At 34.6% G+C, this 15,824-nt stretch overlaps 2 protein-coding genes and 1 gene segment (V, D, J or C); all 3 read right to left on the reverse strand.

Moving 5' to 3' along the window:
- Positions 1-1,449: 1,449 nt before the first annotated feature.
- LOC121394440 (olfactory receptor 4Q2-like) lies at positions 1,450-2,928 on the reverse strand. The gene has a single exon (XM_041565371.1). It carries the CDS (start codon positions 2,466-2,468, stop codon positions 1,515-1,517), a length of 954 nt encoding a protein of 317 aa, XP_041421305.1. The 5' UTR covers positions 2,469-2,928; the 3' UTR covers positions 1,450-1,514.
- A 3,937-nt stretch (positions 2,929-6,865) lies between these two features.
- On the reverse strand, positions 6,866-8,055 carry LOC121400924. The segment is given in 2 exon segments: positions 6,866-7,197; positions 7,995-8,055. Coding segments are annotated over 2 exon segments (393 nt in total).
- A 2,219-nt stretch (positions 8,056-10,274) lies between these two features.
- LOC121394442 (olfactory receptor 4Q2-like) lies at positions 10,275-13,291 on the reverse strand. Its single transcript, XM_041565398.1, has one exon. The coding sequence runs from the start codon at positions 11,300-11,302 to the stop codon at positions 10,484-10,486; it is 819 nt and encodes a 272-aa protein (XP_041421332.1). The 5' UTR covers positions 11,303-13,291; the 3' UTR covers positions 10,275-10,483.
- Between the last annotated feature and the right edge of the window lie 2,533 nt (positions 13,292-15,824).

Here is a 15,824-nt window from a genome sequence, read left to right on the forward strand (position 1 = left end):
TTCTTCACAAGAAAAAAAGGCTCCCATGTTGCCAATATCTTTCAAATTTTTATTTCAACGCTGACCACACCAGCAAAATTCTACTGAAAATTTGTCAAAATGTTTGCAGCTGGCAAAACCTCAAATTTTGTTGCAAAACTGTACCCAGCAAACAAAAGTTCAGGTTTTATAAATAAATATATATATTTATTAATTTTACTTGCTAAGTCATAAAAATAACAATAAAACAATAATTTGTTTTTATTTGACTAAGATGAATAAATTGGCAGTCATAGAAATAACCCGTAACAATACATGCCCTTATCTTACTTACACTTACTTTCTTGCCTAGCACCTTCAGGAAAGCAGTTAGCTACATTTATCCCATAGATACACATTCTAATCAGCACCATGGACACCTCCTTCCATTTCTGTCTCCTATGGCAAAATTTACCCTTCACTCAGTTGGCATTTGCACAAACTTGTGTATCCATTTTCATTTTACCCTGTTTGCATGATCCTTGACCAGTAACCATAAACAAAGTGCAGGACTAATAAAAGAGTCACCTAAAATATAACTTCTTCTTGCTGATGATATATGAATAACAATGTAAACATGGTTCTATTTCTATTTGATACTGACACTAAAAAATTATTCAGAATTTTAATGTACATCAAAAGTTACCTATAGCTCATGTTGATCATTTTCTCACTGATAGAGCTGCTTTTGTAAGTAATTGTTACTTAAAGTTCCTAAACCTGACTGTTTTGCCAACCTGACTGTCCCTTCTTAACATGACAGTTAGGATTTCTTATGCTGAAGCTCAAATATGGCAGCCCCCCTCAGAGAGGAACATAGGGGATCAGATGGGTAATGTAAATGCATCTGTAAATACTTTTATGGCAACATTATAGATAGCATGCAAAGACAATATTATGATAGTTGTAAAAAAAGGTTTAATTTCTGGTGTCAGTATCTCTTTAAGGTAGCCACAGATTTCGGATGAGATTCATGAAGCAGAGACTTCTAAAATATGTATTCATTTATTTATTTAAAATATTTCTTTCCTGAATCTATTTATTTTCATAAATATTTTGGAAATACAGAAAAGGCAGTATTTGACCGTAAATGGAAATTAAATAAAAAAAATGGTTGGAGATCACAAACACCCCTCCCCTACCAGAGTAATGATACATTTTACATACTGTAAAACTGATAAATTTTACATACCTTCTAGTCACTTATTCACTATTGACTAACCCTGGAAAAAGTCAGCACCTCCAGTTGTATAATACAATACAATTTTTTGCAATTTATATACATGAAATATACAAATATACAGTATATTTATAATAAATGTATAAATATGTACATTTTTCACAAAGGATATCAAAGTGAGTCAAGCAGCAGTATTAGTAAACAGTATTATTGTTATTACTACAGTATTAAAAAACTGTTTAACTGTATAAAAATAAAACAATATTATTCCTTCATAATAGATGCTCCAGAATGGGCACTGTTGGCTATATATTATTTAATTACTGTTTTTATTTCTTAGACCCCGTAATACAGTTTCCCGTAGAATTTTTTTAAGTGCACTCTTCATTTCCTGGTTCCTAAATGTATAGATAATTGGGTTGAGTAAAGGAGTCAGCACAGTATAGAGCACAGAAATAAGTTTGTCTGCTGAATAATTTATAGGAGGCCTCAAATAAATGTAAATACATGGTCCAAAGAAGAATGTGACAACCATAAGATGGGAAGCACATGTAGAGAAAGCTTTGAATCTCCTTTCTGTTGAGTTCATCTTCAAGACTGTGTTAATGATGCCAATGTAGGACATAAGCAATATCACAAAACAGACAAGCGATATCATCCCACTGTTGGCTATTATAAACATATCAATGAAGGAAGTGTCTGAACAGGCCAGCACAGCTAACGGATGAACATCACAAAAAAAATGGTTGATAGTATTGGGACCACAGAAAGGTAGTTGGTATGTCAGAAATGCTTGGGTGAACGAATGCAAGAAACCAGCTAGCCATGTAGATGCCACCATTCCCCAGCAAAATGTGTGGTTCATAATTGTGTGATATCTTAGGGGATTGCAAATTGCCACATAACGATCATACGCCATGAGAGTCAGTAAGAAGCACTCTGTGCCACCAAACATGTGAAGAAAGAAAAGCTGTGACATGCACTGGTTGAATGTAATAGCCTTGCTGTTTGTGATGACATTGCTGAGCATTTTAGGAATTGTTACTGTGGAATAAAAAATGTCCAGAACTGACAAGTTGCCCAGTAAAAAATACATTGGAGAGTGCAAGCGGGAATCCATGCAGACAGAGGCCATAATCAGAATGTTTCCAGATAATGTTAAGAAGTACAAAACCAAAAACAGTACAAAGAAACACACCTGCAATTCCAAAGACTGAGAAAACCCACTGAGGAAAAACATCTTAACTGTGCTTTGGTTTCCAGAATCCATTTCCTGTTTCTTGAAACCTAAATCAAATTATAGGGATTATATAAGTGTAGCCTGGAAAACACTATAAAATACAGCATCACAATAGCAACATGCTCAATGAGATTTCAGTGAGCAAGCCCTACCATTGTGCAATAGCCCTTTACAGCTAAAGTCTTTAATCTATACAGTATTATTAAACATACCCTATATCATCTGGCTCATTATTTTGCTGGGATTAAATGGAAAACAACACTTCATGCTTGGGTTGAATTCCTTAGACCAATGCGTACAATTTTTACATCATGCTTCAATATGTAATCAAAAATTTAACAATAACATAAGGGAAAACTAACCACCTTTAGTCATAGTGCCAGGGTTTCATAAAATAGAAATATAAATTTGGCCAAAACTAGAGCCCCAATAAACAGCACTCAGCACTTTATTGTAGCAGTAAATTATGCATTTTATTAGGTGAAAAACAAAAATGTTAAATATTTTCACAAAGGATTTGGGGGTTTGACCGAATCCAAAATAGTGGATTCAGTCCATCCATAACTACAACCAGTCAAATACACTATTGTTGCTGCTTGAGCCCAATCACATAGTGAATGCATAATATTGTGACCCCTTGTCAAAGAATGTTTGTTAAAATAGAAATTTTTAAACAAACACAATTTTGTAGTAAAGGAGTGACCTAGGATTTCTAGTATGAATTACAAAAAGGGACACATTATCTATATATAAATTCTATACCATTACTTTAAATAGATGTATTTACTATTATGTAAACTTTGTGACTTATTGATGATTGATATTAAGTTGAGCCTTGCTGAAGTAGGGGTATTTCCAGGAATGGAACTTACTGAGCAGAGACTATAGCACAGAAGCCAGAAATAAATGCTAGGCAGATGTAAACTGTTCCACCTTCTATAAATCTATGTATCTATTTATACTGCTGCTACCTGTCTCTTTGGGATTGGAAGGTCCCTTGGCATGTGGAAGATATCTAATCCCAGTACCAAAGAAAGTGTAACAGTGATCCCAGGAGAAGGGATCCTTTTAAAATGTAACACCAATTTATGGTATAAACATATGGGGAAAATGTCACTATATTTTTATTTTCATACTAGAAATAAAGCTGGGTAAATGTATTTTTCTTAGGAAAATTACACTGAAAGAGGCACTAAAAATACAAATACATCTTAAACCTCTAAAAATGTGTTTTTGTACAATTCCTAGTGAAAAAGTCCAAAATCTAGGGGTTATTTATCAAAGTTCGAATTAATTTATCTCATTATTTGTATTAAATAATTCCGACCAACTCCGAATTGTCGATTGGACCATATTTATCATAGAAAAAGCGTGCTAAAATTGGTTCAGGCAAAAAAAATCTGTTTTTTGGTAAAAAAAAAAAAATCTGAATTTTTCATGATTTCTGTATTCGGAGTTTAATAAATAACCCCCTAAAAGTCCAAATTGAAAGGTCCAATACGATTAGTGCAGTTCCAGTTGACTGTCATAGGACCTTGACAACTTTTACCTGGCAAAGTTTTGAATTAGAGGTTTTCGTGGTTTTAACAATTTTTTTGAGCTTTTTAAAAGAAATGGGAAAACCACAAGTTTTTAGAGATGTGTGGGAAAATCTACATTTGATTGTTAGTAAATGAGCCCCCATGGTGTTTTAGGATGCATTTCAGTGCGCTGGCTTTTTGATGTGTTCCATCTAATGGGAACACAAACATTAAGGGGCAGATTTATCAAGGGACGAATTCCAAAGTAATGGGAGTTTTTTTGAATGCCCACAACTTCGAAATTCTAACAAAAAACACCAACCAAAATGTATTTTAAAAAATCAACGTTTTTTTTTTTTGCAGGTGAATAGACTGTATTCTATCGTTCAAATCGAAGATAGATCATATTCGATAAAATTAGATTCAAAGTATTTTATAGAGAAAAAACATTGACTTTTTGAAGTCTACCAATTGACTCCAAATAAGTTCTAGGAGGTCCCCCATAGGCTAAAACAACAATTCGGCAGGTTTTAGATGGTGAATGGTCGAAGTTGAATTTATAGAGAGACAGTACATGATAAATTTTGATATTCGAATTTTCTAATTTCTTTCAAAATCGAATAGAATTTGGACTATTCCCTAGTTGAAGTAGACAAAAATAGCTTGAAATATGATTTTTTTTTACTTCAAATTTTCAATTGGACCCTTGATAAATCTGCCCCTAACAGTGCTCATTACTTTCTGTGTAGGTTGTACAGCGTTTTCTATGAAGAATAACTGTAGCATAGTAAAAAAGAGCTAAAAACTATTTAATTGCAATGTAAATTAGCCTTCCCATTGACTTCAATGCCTTTGGCTTAATTTGTAGTTTTGCAAGTTATTCCATGAGGCAACAACCACCTGTTGATACCAATGGATGCTCAACAGATACACTTATACAGTAAAATCTGCAACAATCATCCCATGTGTCTGAAGCAATTGCATATGTAAACTTACCACTCAAATTCTCGAATATTAATCTGCACCAATGTTAAATGTGGCAAACGAATGAAAGAAATTTGATTAGTGGTTGATTTAGATTAGTTCATATGGCATCTTTTTCTTACTGTGTCTTTGGTTATTATGGCAATTATAAAAAAAAAAAATTAAAAAGTCGGGGAGGCTCTGTTGCCTTAGTGAAGGGGCCGCAGTAGTGAGTACGGTATCAGGCTTAGATTTTATCTCCCTGAACCAAGGACTACTGTATGGGATTCAGGCCCTTGAAGGTAGAAATCCTGAGGAAGTATCTACTGCCTAACTACTCTCCACAGTGCTGCATCAGTGTTGTGCTGTTTCTTTGCTCCTCCAAGTTTATGTGCTGCTCCACGTCTGTGGATTTGTGAGTATAACCCTGTGAGTCAATTGTCTTGGACAATAAAACTTGTTCTGTTATTGTACCTTTGTGGATTTGTGAGTATAACCCTGTAAATCAATTGTCTTGGACAATAAAAATAGTTCTGTTATTGTTGCAAAGAACTCCTGGTGCCCATTTCTTCATTTGTTGCTGAATGAACTGGAAGTGGAGGTGGGATGTTGTAGTTGCACTACACCGCTTTATGATTTACTTCCATATAGCAAAGACCCAGTCCAATGTACCCCATGCTCTGAACCTTTCTAGCTGGACAAAGTGGTGTTACAGCCAACAAGGGGTTACATTTACATGGCATAACTTCCAGTGCAAATTTTATGGTGATACCACTTGCCACTGACATTTGGTACATTGTAAATGTATAATGTTATACCATAAAGCATCCTACCTGATCAGAACTTCAGACCACATAGTTGTTAACAGTGCTCTCCCTGCTAAACCACTGGTCACATAATATTTATTTATTTATTCTTGCTAACCTTTACCTTTAAATACACCACTCCCTCTGTATTCATCTGTTACCTTGTTAAACCAACTGCATGGAATCATATAATAAGGAGTGTTTATAAGACAAACCCTTGTTGCTGCCAGTGTGTGGTCATTAAGCTTCATGCTGGATCTTGCCTGTTTCTGTATCATTAATTCTGGGTTGCCTTTTTTGTTTCTCCTTTTTGTGACCCCTGTTTTTTCCATTGGATTAAATGGTTTTAACCTTTGGCCTACACTTAGGAATTTGTCTGCTAGGTAAATCATTCTCAGATTGCAGCTATTCCTAATATGAGGGTTTTCTTCCTCTTTTCAGTAATTAATTCTTCCTTTTGATAAGTATTAGCATTTGTACATAAGTTTATCTTTTCCTTACAATATATCTCATCATAATTATATTGATATAGCTATTTTTTTTCTTTGTAGATACAGTATATCTCTACCATCATTATATAACTATTCACAGAAACTCAAGAAATTGGCTCTCCAAAACACTAGTATTCACAGAGACTGCAACAACATGTAGGTATAAAAAACAGACTTCAGACACCATATTTGTTCTGATGGCTTGTATGGAGGAATTCCTTAGAACACAAAGGAGTGAAACATCAAACACGTACATACTGTATCTGTCATTGGTATTATTATGTCAATAATAATAAAAATATTATTATTATAATAAAGTTCATAATTTCAAAGACCTAATAGTAAACATGAGCTTTGATTTTATAACTCTCTCAGATTCTCTATATTTTTACCCATGTACTTGAGTACGATTGACATTGAGTCACACAAAGAGCCTCACACTTGTACTTTTACAGTTGCACTAATCCATACTACTGTTGTTCAATCAGTGTTCTCCAAACAACGTTCCATTTGCTATAGCATCACTGTCACTGTCAGAGATATACATACTGTACATACTGACTGTCTCTTTGTTTATGTCGTATGCTTCTTTTTTTTTTTTGAATAGACAGATGCTTCCTGTCTCTTGGCACAGATTGGTACTAACACTATTTGGGTTTCTGAAATGCTGCTCTAGCGGTTGCTAACACTGTGTCTCTTACAGCACAGTAATATTTGGCAGCATCTCTGGGCTCGACTTTGCTTTTCTCAAGGCTGGTGAATCTTTCATCCGGCTTCAATATCATATTAAATGTTCTAGCCTCCTTTGTGCCATCATACCCACTTGCAAGAAGCTGTAGTGCACCATTCTCAGGCTGTATGTACCACAACATGGTGTCCTTGCTGGTGGCATTCTGGTGACATGGGATAATGACTTTGTGCCCTTCTAATACATTGATGTGCTGAGGCTGAAACACTTGGCCATATAATGTTTTAAAACCTGAAAAAGAAAATAAAGTTTCTACTACTAGGTTTCATTGTTGGCATTAAGCATAGTTCATAGGAACATAATACAATTGTTAAGTAAAATGCAGAGTAAATGTCAATTAATTTTTTTGCTAATATAATTTGTGTGTGTGATAGAGAAGAATTTTTTTACTAAGTTACAGAAGTTTCAGAAATAATTTCAGAAGGTGAAACATTTTAAGTGTGTTTTATATCAATCACAGACAAATAGTGATGGACGAATTTATTCACCAGGCATGGATTCACTGTGAATTTTCACATTTCGCTGCCCTCGAATGATTTTGTGAAACTGCGGCGAAAAATTTGCAGAGACAAAAAAAATTGACTTGTGCATGAAAATTATTTGGATGCCCATTGATTTTAATGCATTTGGACAAAATAGTGGTGCGTATAAAATGTGACGATTGTTTAAAAATAATTTTGACGCCCGTTGACTTCAATGCGTTTTGCAAATTGTTCAAAGTTTCGCAAATTTTTTGCTGTTTTGATACAGGACAGATTTGCCCATCACTACAGACAAATCTCCATTTAATGTACACAATGGGACAAAAGTAAACCCAGCATGTTTTACTGTGGATATCCTGGGTTGCTTAATAGCAATGCCTCTTAGTCAGTCTGTAAAAATACACAAATTAAAGGATAGAAAGAGTGTTTTTTTCTTTTACTCTGCAACAAAATAATATCAAAAAAGCACTAGTAAATATATCAATAAGCATTTCACATGATGCAAGAATGATAGCAAAAGCAGCTAAAATGCAGAGACTGTCTTACCCAGTAGAAGAAGAATAAACAAGAGACAACTCATTGCTGTGTAGGAGAGGTGCTCCTGCATGATAACTGAAACATGTTCTTCTGACACAGAAAGACACTTCACTCTGACTTCCTGTTTCACACAACAAAATTAGAATTACAGATAGAGTCAGAAATATTGTTTTTGCCTTTTTTAAACCAAAGAGTTTTTAAAAATAAGCTTTGCATTCAGAGTTATATAGTAGCTATATGACCACATATAAAAAGATATTTCTTGTATTTTGATACTAAACTATGTACTGTAATACATGCCAGTGTTGTATTTTTGTTGAATATTGTGTTATTTTATTTACATTTTAATTCTTTAATCATATTTTCAATAGCCAGTTCTATGGTAATGCAAAATAACTCATATGATGATTCTCTTTACAAAAGTGCCTGTACATTCTCTTGAAATTAAATGTCTTTAGTAAGTGTTGGGGACTGGGTGTCATGACTGATAAAATAAGTCTCATAAAAACTAATAAATTTGCCTCTTCGTTACACAATATATCTTGTAAAATGACACATAAAGCTGTGTAATGATTTCACATGAATGCTTATCCAAGTGCAAAATGTAAAACCAAAAGAGTTGCTGAAAAAAAACTCTGGTTGAGTTATTATACTTTTTACATGACATTTTACATCAGTTTTAACACCAGATGTTCTTAACTGAATTCTTTCCCTTGACTTCAGTTGCTTATGAAAATAATGAAAAATAATGACAGGCATCAGACCGGTGTCAAAAATACACAATTATATAACTATGTGAGTTTGCATTGTTAAAGTTTTTAGTTCTGCAATATCATATACATTACCCTACCTCTTTATAGAAGCTCGTTTGCATGATAATATAACTGTTCTTCACAAGAAAAGAAGTCTCTGATGTTGCCAATATCTTTCAAATTTTTATTTCAACGCTGACCACACCAGCAAAATTCTACTGAAAATTTGTGAAGATGTTTGCAGCTGGAAAAACCTCAAATTTTGTTGTAAAACTGTACCCAGCAAAAAAAAGTTCAGGTTTTATAAATATATATATATATATATATATATATATATATATATATATATATATATATATATATATATATATTAATTTTACTTGCTAAGTCATAAAAATAGCAATAAAACATTAATTTGTTTTTATTTGACTAAGATGAATAAATTGGCAGTCATAGAAATAACTTCCCAGTAACAATACATGCCCTTATCTTACTTTCTTGCCAAGCACCTTCAGGAAAGTTAGCTACATTCATCCCATAGATACACATTCTAATCAGCACCATGGACACCTCCTTCCATTTCTGCCTCTTATGGCAAAATTTACCCTTCACTCAGTTGGCATTCACCCTTGTTTGAATGATCCTTGCCCAGTAACCATAAACAAAGTGCAGGACTAATAAAAGAGTCACCTAAAATATAACTTCCTCTTGCTGATGATATATGAATAGCAATGTAAACATGGTTCTATTTCTATTTGATACTGACACTAAAAAATTATTCAGAATTTTAATGTACATCAAAAGTTACCTATAGCTCATGTTGATCATTTTCTCACTGATAGAGCTGCTTTTGTAAGTAATTGTTACTTAAAGTTCCTAAACCTGACTGTTTTGCCAACCTGACTGACCCTTCTCAACATGTCAGTTAGGATTTCTTATGCTAACAGACTGCTGAAGTTCAAATATGGCAGCCCCCCTCAGAGAGGAACATAGGGGATCAGATGGGTAATGTAAATGCATCTGATTTTTAAATATGATGTAAAAAAAGGTTTAATTTCTGGTGTTAGTATCTCTTTAAGGTAGCCACAGAATTCGGATGAGATTCATGAAGCAGAGACTTCTAAAATATTTATTCATTTATTTATTTAAAACATTTCTTTCCTGAATGTATTTTATTTTAATAAATATTTTGGAAAGACAGAAAAGGAAGTATTTGACCATTGCATAAGTAAATGGAAATTAAATAAATAGATACGTTGGAGATCACAAACACCCCTCCCCTACCAGAGTAATGATAAATTTTACATACTGTAGGACAACTGTCCAGAGGATCACACCTTGTGAACCTATACCTTCTAGTCACCTATTCACTATTGACTAACCCTGGAAAAAGTCAGCACCTCCAGTTGTATAATACAATACCATTTTTTATAACTTATAAACATGAAATATACAAATATACAGTATATTTATAATAAATGTATAAATATGTACATATTCCACAAAGGATATCAAAGTGAGTCAAGCAGCAAAAGAAAAAAACAAACAACAGAAAACAATATCCAGGGTGATACACAGGTAACATTAGCTGGGAGCAATGCATAAAAATCAACATCAGTATTGGTAAACAGTATTATTATTAATACTACAGTATTAGAAAACTGCTTAACTGTATAAAAACAGATCAATATTATTCCTTCATAATAGATGCCCCAGAATGGGCACTGTTGGCTATATATTATTTAATTATTGTTTTTTATTTCTTGGACCCTGTAATACAGTTTCCCGTAGAATTTTTTTAAGTGCACTCTTCATTTCCTGGTTTCTAAATGTATAGATAATTGGGTTGAGTAAAGGAGTCAGCACAGTATAGAGCACAGAAATAAGTTTGTCTACTGAATAATTTATAGGAGGCCTCAAATAAATGTAAATACATGGTCCAAAGAAGAATGTGACAACCATAAGATGGGAAGCACATGTAGAGAAAGCTTTGAATCTCCTTTCTTCTGTTGAGTTCATCTTCAAGACTGTACTAATGATGCCAATGTAGGACATAAGCAATATCACAAAACAGACAAGCGATATCATCCCACTGTTGGCTATTATAAACATATCAATGAAGGAAGTGTCTGAACAGGCCAGCACAGCTAACGGATGAACATCACAAAAAAAATGGTTGATAGTATTGGGACCACAGAAAGGTAGTTGGTATGTCAGAAATGCTTGGGTGAACGAATGCAAGAAACCAGCTAGCCATGTAGATGCCACCATCGCCAAGCAAAATGTGTGGTTCATAATTGTGTGATATCTTAGGGGTTTACAAATTGCCACATAACGATCATACGCCATGAGAGTCAGTAAGAAGCACTCTGTGCCGCCAAACATGTGAAGAAAGAAAAGCTGTGACATGCACTGGTTGAATGTAATAGCCTTGCTGTTTGTGATGACATCGCTGAGCATTTTAGGAATTGTTACTGTGGAATAAAAAATGTCCAGAAATGACAAGTTGCCCAGTAAAAAATACATTGGAGAGTGCAAGCGGGAATCCATGCAGACAGAGGCCATAATCAGAATGTTTCCAGATAATGTTATGAAGTACAAAACCAAAAACAGTACAAAGAAACACACCTACAATTCCAAAGACTGAGAAAACCCACTGAGGAAAAACATCTTAACTGTGCTTTGGTTTCCAGAATCCATTTCCTGTTTCTTGAAACCTAAATCAAATTATAGGGATTATATAAGTGTAGCCTGGAAAACACTATAAAATACAGCATCACAATAGCAACATGCTCAATGAGATTTCAGTGAGCAAGCCCTACCATCGTGCAATAGCCCTTTACAGCTAAAGTCTATAATCTATACAGTATTATTAAACATACCCTATATCATCTGGCTCATTATTTTGCTGGGATTAAATGGAAAACAACACTTCATGCTTGGGTTGAATTCCTTAGACCAATTCGTACAATTTTGATATCATGCTTCAATATGTAAGCAAACAATTTAACAATAACATAAGGGAAAACAAATCACCTTTAGTCATAGTGCCAGGGTTCCATAAAATAGAAAAATTAATTTGGCCACTTAACAAGGAATTAAGCAAAGCGAGAGCCCCAATAAACAGCACTTTATTGTAGCAGTAAATTATGTATTTTATTAGGTGAAAAACTAAAATTTAAAAGATTTTCACAAAGGATTTGGGGGTTTGACCAAATCCAAAATAGTGAATTCAGTCCATCCACAACTACAACTAGTCAAATACACTATTGTTGCCGCTCGAGCCCAATCACATAGTGAACACAATTCTGTAGTAAAGGAGTGACCTGGGATTTCTAGTATGAATTACAAAAAGAGACACATTATCTATATATAAATTCTATACCATTACTTTAAATAGATGTATTTACTATTATGTAAACTTTGTGACTTATTGATGATTGGTATTTCCAGGAATAGAACTTACTGAGCAGAGACTATAGCACAGAAGCCAGAAATGAATGCTAGGCAGATGTAAACTGTTCCACCTTCTATAAATCCATGTATCTATTTATACTGCTGCTACCTGTCTCTTTGGGATTGAAAGGTCCCTTGGCATGTGGAAGATATCTAATCCCAGTAACAAAGACAGTGTAACAGTGATCCCAGGAGAAGGGATGCTTTTAAAACAATTTATGGTATAAACATATGGGGAAAATGTCACTATATTTTTATTTTCATACTAGAAATAAAGCTGGGTAAATATTTTTTTCTTTGTTTGTTTCTTTGTCATTGAAACAACTAGTTTTTTTTTTATGTTTTCTTTGTTCTGCAGACCAAAACATTTATTGAACCTTTTTGATGGAAAGAGCCAAGACTTTTTGTATATAGAAGGCTGCAGAGAAAGACACTGTGGCACTCAGAGCACAATAATACAGCCCAGAGTCAGACACACTGACACCAGAGATCCTCAGGTCAATGGATTTGCTCTCTTTGTTTAGCTTTGCAGAATACTTTGTTCCGGGTACTTCATCTTCCTTGCCAAATAGGTTTCTCTGTACAATAAATATTGGGCTTTTACCAGGGCGCTGGACATACCAAAAGAGATCTGGATTGCTAGACGTTGTTACAAATTTGCAGTTAAAATGTACATGACCACCTTTTCGAGCTGATGTATTGGCTGGTGTCTGCTCAACTCTGTCAGGCTGAAGACCTGTAGTTAAAATAGAAAAAGTTACATGGTACAAGTGTAAATCAGTAACCACAATAATTTCACAAGAGTAGACTAAGATTGGAAATGTGCTGAGAAAAGCTTTCTGGGTTTTTGCTTGGTCTGTGTATGGGAAAACACAGTTTGGGTACCACTGAACTAGAGACTACTGAGGTCTCCAGTACAATGTTGTCCCTCTCACCTGATACCAAGGCACAAAGCACTGCATACAGACATGTCCTCATCTTGAGTAAATAATGAACAATGTGAGCTTGCCTTATTTGGAGGAAGTCTTTCACAAAGAGAGGAGGGCCTGATATAAAGTATGTCACTACAGTCACTACAGAGCAATAAACAAAGGTGCAAAGATCAAATAACAGCAAAACCATTTCATACATAACACATGCAATGTCACAAACAGATGAAGCTTACAATCAGACTTACCTTACAAGTCCAGCCACTGCTTGTTCAGTTGGTCACTTTTCTTAACCACTTCAAAGTTTTTTTTATTAATCTTCTTTAATTAAATTTAATCAATTCTTTCCATGCTACTGTTTTTAGCCAAAACTGAAATGTTGATGGACTGTTTTTTCCCGAAGTTTTCTTGCCTGGTTCAGTGCTCTGGAAATGAGTGTTCCATAAGTAGCATCAGATGCATTTTTTTCCCCAATAACCTGTGATTCAGTTATTTTGAATAGGCGAGTTAGGATTTGTTTCCAATAATTTTAGAGTAGAAGGTATGGAAGAGTATCCCTTCCTCTTTCTTACATCAAAGACATAGAGGGAAACTAGGGGGTAAATATGTTTGATGTTATTTAATGTACAGTAGTATTATTTAGAATATAATAATATAGAATATAATATAAGTCACAGTACTATTTCCCCCTGGCATCTACTGATTCAAACTGGGTGCACAAGCAGGTATCAAGAAAGTGGCATAGGTGAATAACGGTACAGCAAAATAAAGCTGCTGAATGTAGATGGGAATTGTGGGAAATAGTAGAGTTGCAGAAAGGCTATTAGTTGACTGCAGAATGACTTAAGGAATTGATGATTAATGAGGATGATGATGGTGATGAAGATTTTACCATAATAGAAGACAAGGCCTCGACATTGGTGTTCTCTGTCCTGAAGTCCTCCAGTACATAATAAAGTACCTGTAAGGGAAAGGAAAAAAAAGTTAGGAACACAATTTTAAATGGATCTAAATGCAGCTCACAATAAGTCTGACAAAAATAGTGACATAAAAGGGTCGATGATTTCAATGATGTTCGCACATACATGACAGAAATAAGGACTATTATGGCTCATAGGGTAGCATTCTGTTTTCCCCAAGATGGTGTCATTTTATTTCAAAAAGCCCGGAGAAAAACCTTGGCCACTGGATTAACTGAGCGATGTCTAACATATTTGGAACCCTCTGTGCGCTTGTCTCCGTTGCCAAATGCAATTCTGTTATCTGCAAAGAGGTAAATGGTATGGCAGTTTCTTCCTATGTGTGTAAAAAGAAACAGTGACAGAAGTCAGATGCTGTGCATACAGACAGAGAGGTGTTTAAGGAAAGTTATATAGAATGGTTAAAGGGAAACAGTATTTCAGATGAGATTGTATTTTGTACAAAAGAACGGCATTACCTCAAGCGCGGGCAGCGACCTAAAGACAAAGCTACAAATGAGCATGATAATATTCTAATCCATTTTTTTTAGTTAAAAAACGAATACTAAAACTATAGTTTTTTTTAACTATTTGCCTTCTTCTTCTTCTTTTGACTCTTTCTAGCGCATTCAAACTACAGTATGAACTGTTCATCTTAGAGTCTCCTGCCCTATTCTGCCTGTGTGCCATATTCCCTGTGTGCCATATTCCCTGTGTGCCATATTCCCTGTGTGCCATATTCCCTTCCCTATGCTCCATGTGTGTGCCATACACTGCTTCCCATTGTGCCATACACTGCTTACCTGTGTGCCATACTCTGCCTGCCCTTTGCTCCCTGTGTGTGCCATGCTCTGCCTGCCCTTTGCTCCCTGTGTGTGCCATACTCTGCCTGCCCTTCCATTTGTCCTACATAATGTTATGGGTATCATTCTACAGATGTTATAAATGTGTATTTTAATATCATTTTTATGGGCATTGATGTGTTATAGTATTGTGTAAGTCAACAGAAGAGAGAATGTTGATGAAATGTATTTATCCACCAGACACCATTAAAGTTTTAGTTGTAAATTTCAAGTCAATTACATGAGTTGGAAAAATCAAACTAATGTATACAGTACCTCAATGCATATACCATTTTGATATGCAGTAGTTAGGAAATAAATATAATGTAAACTATTTAGCCTTAGTGAGCATATACAGTAGCACTGAAATAGATTATTGTACAATGGAAGCTGCATAGAGAGACACTGTGAGACTAAGAGCACAAAAATACACTCAGAGTCAGGCACATTGATACCAGAGATCCACAGCTCAATGGATTTGCTCTCTTTGTCCATTTTTGTAGAATACTTTTTCCCAGGTTCATCCTCTTCCTTCCTGAATAAATCTTTTCTTACAATAAATTTAAGTGACTTTCCTGGATGCTGGACATATCAGAAGAGCGTAGGCATATTAGCTTGTGTTTTGAAACTGCAAGCAAAGACAGCTTGAATTCCTTCCTGGACCGAAATTTCATAGGGGTGTCTGGTTGACATTGTTGGCTCTGGATATTTCTGTATGAAGGAGAAAATAAGAAAGTCTGTCACTAAGAGCATTTTTATAATATTTGATGTCTTTTTTCTCAATCATACATTACAGAAATGGAAACATATTTTCAAAAGCTTCTGGTATGTAACTCTTCATCATCTGCTATCAAAACATTGATTCCCAAGCTATATACCATTACTTTTTGAAAGACTAACA

This window comes from Xenopus laevis, chromosome 1L (genome assembly GCF_017654675.1).
Source record: "Xenopus laevis strain J_2021 chromosome 1L, Xenopus_laevis_v10.1, whole genome shotgun sequence".
NCBI classification, from domain to species: domain Eukaryota; kingdom Metazoa; phylum Chordata; class Amphibia; order Anura; family Pipidae; genus Xenopus; species Xenopus laevis.

Bases quoted from the DNA above. Each gene is read 5' to 3' on its own strand.
- LOC121394440 (XM_041565371.1), bottom strand. From the start codon at position 2,468: ATGGATTCTGGAAACCAAAGCACAGTTAAGATGTTTTTCCTCAGTGGG.
- LOC121394442 (XM_041565398.1), bottom strand. From the start codon at position 11,302: ATGGCCTCTGTCTGCATGGATTCCCGCTTGCACTCTCCAATGTATTTT.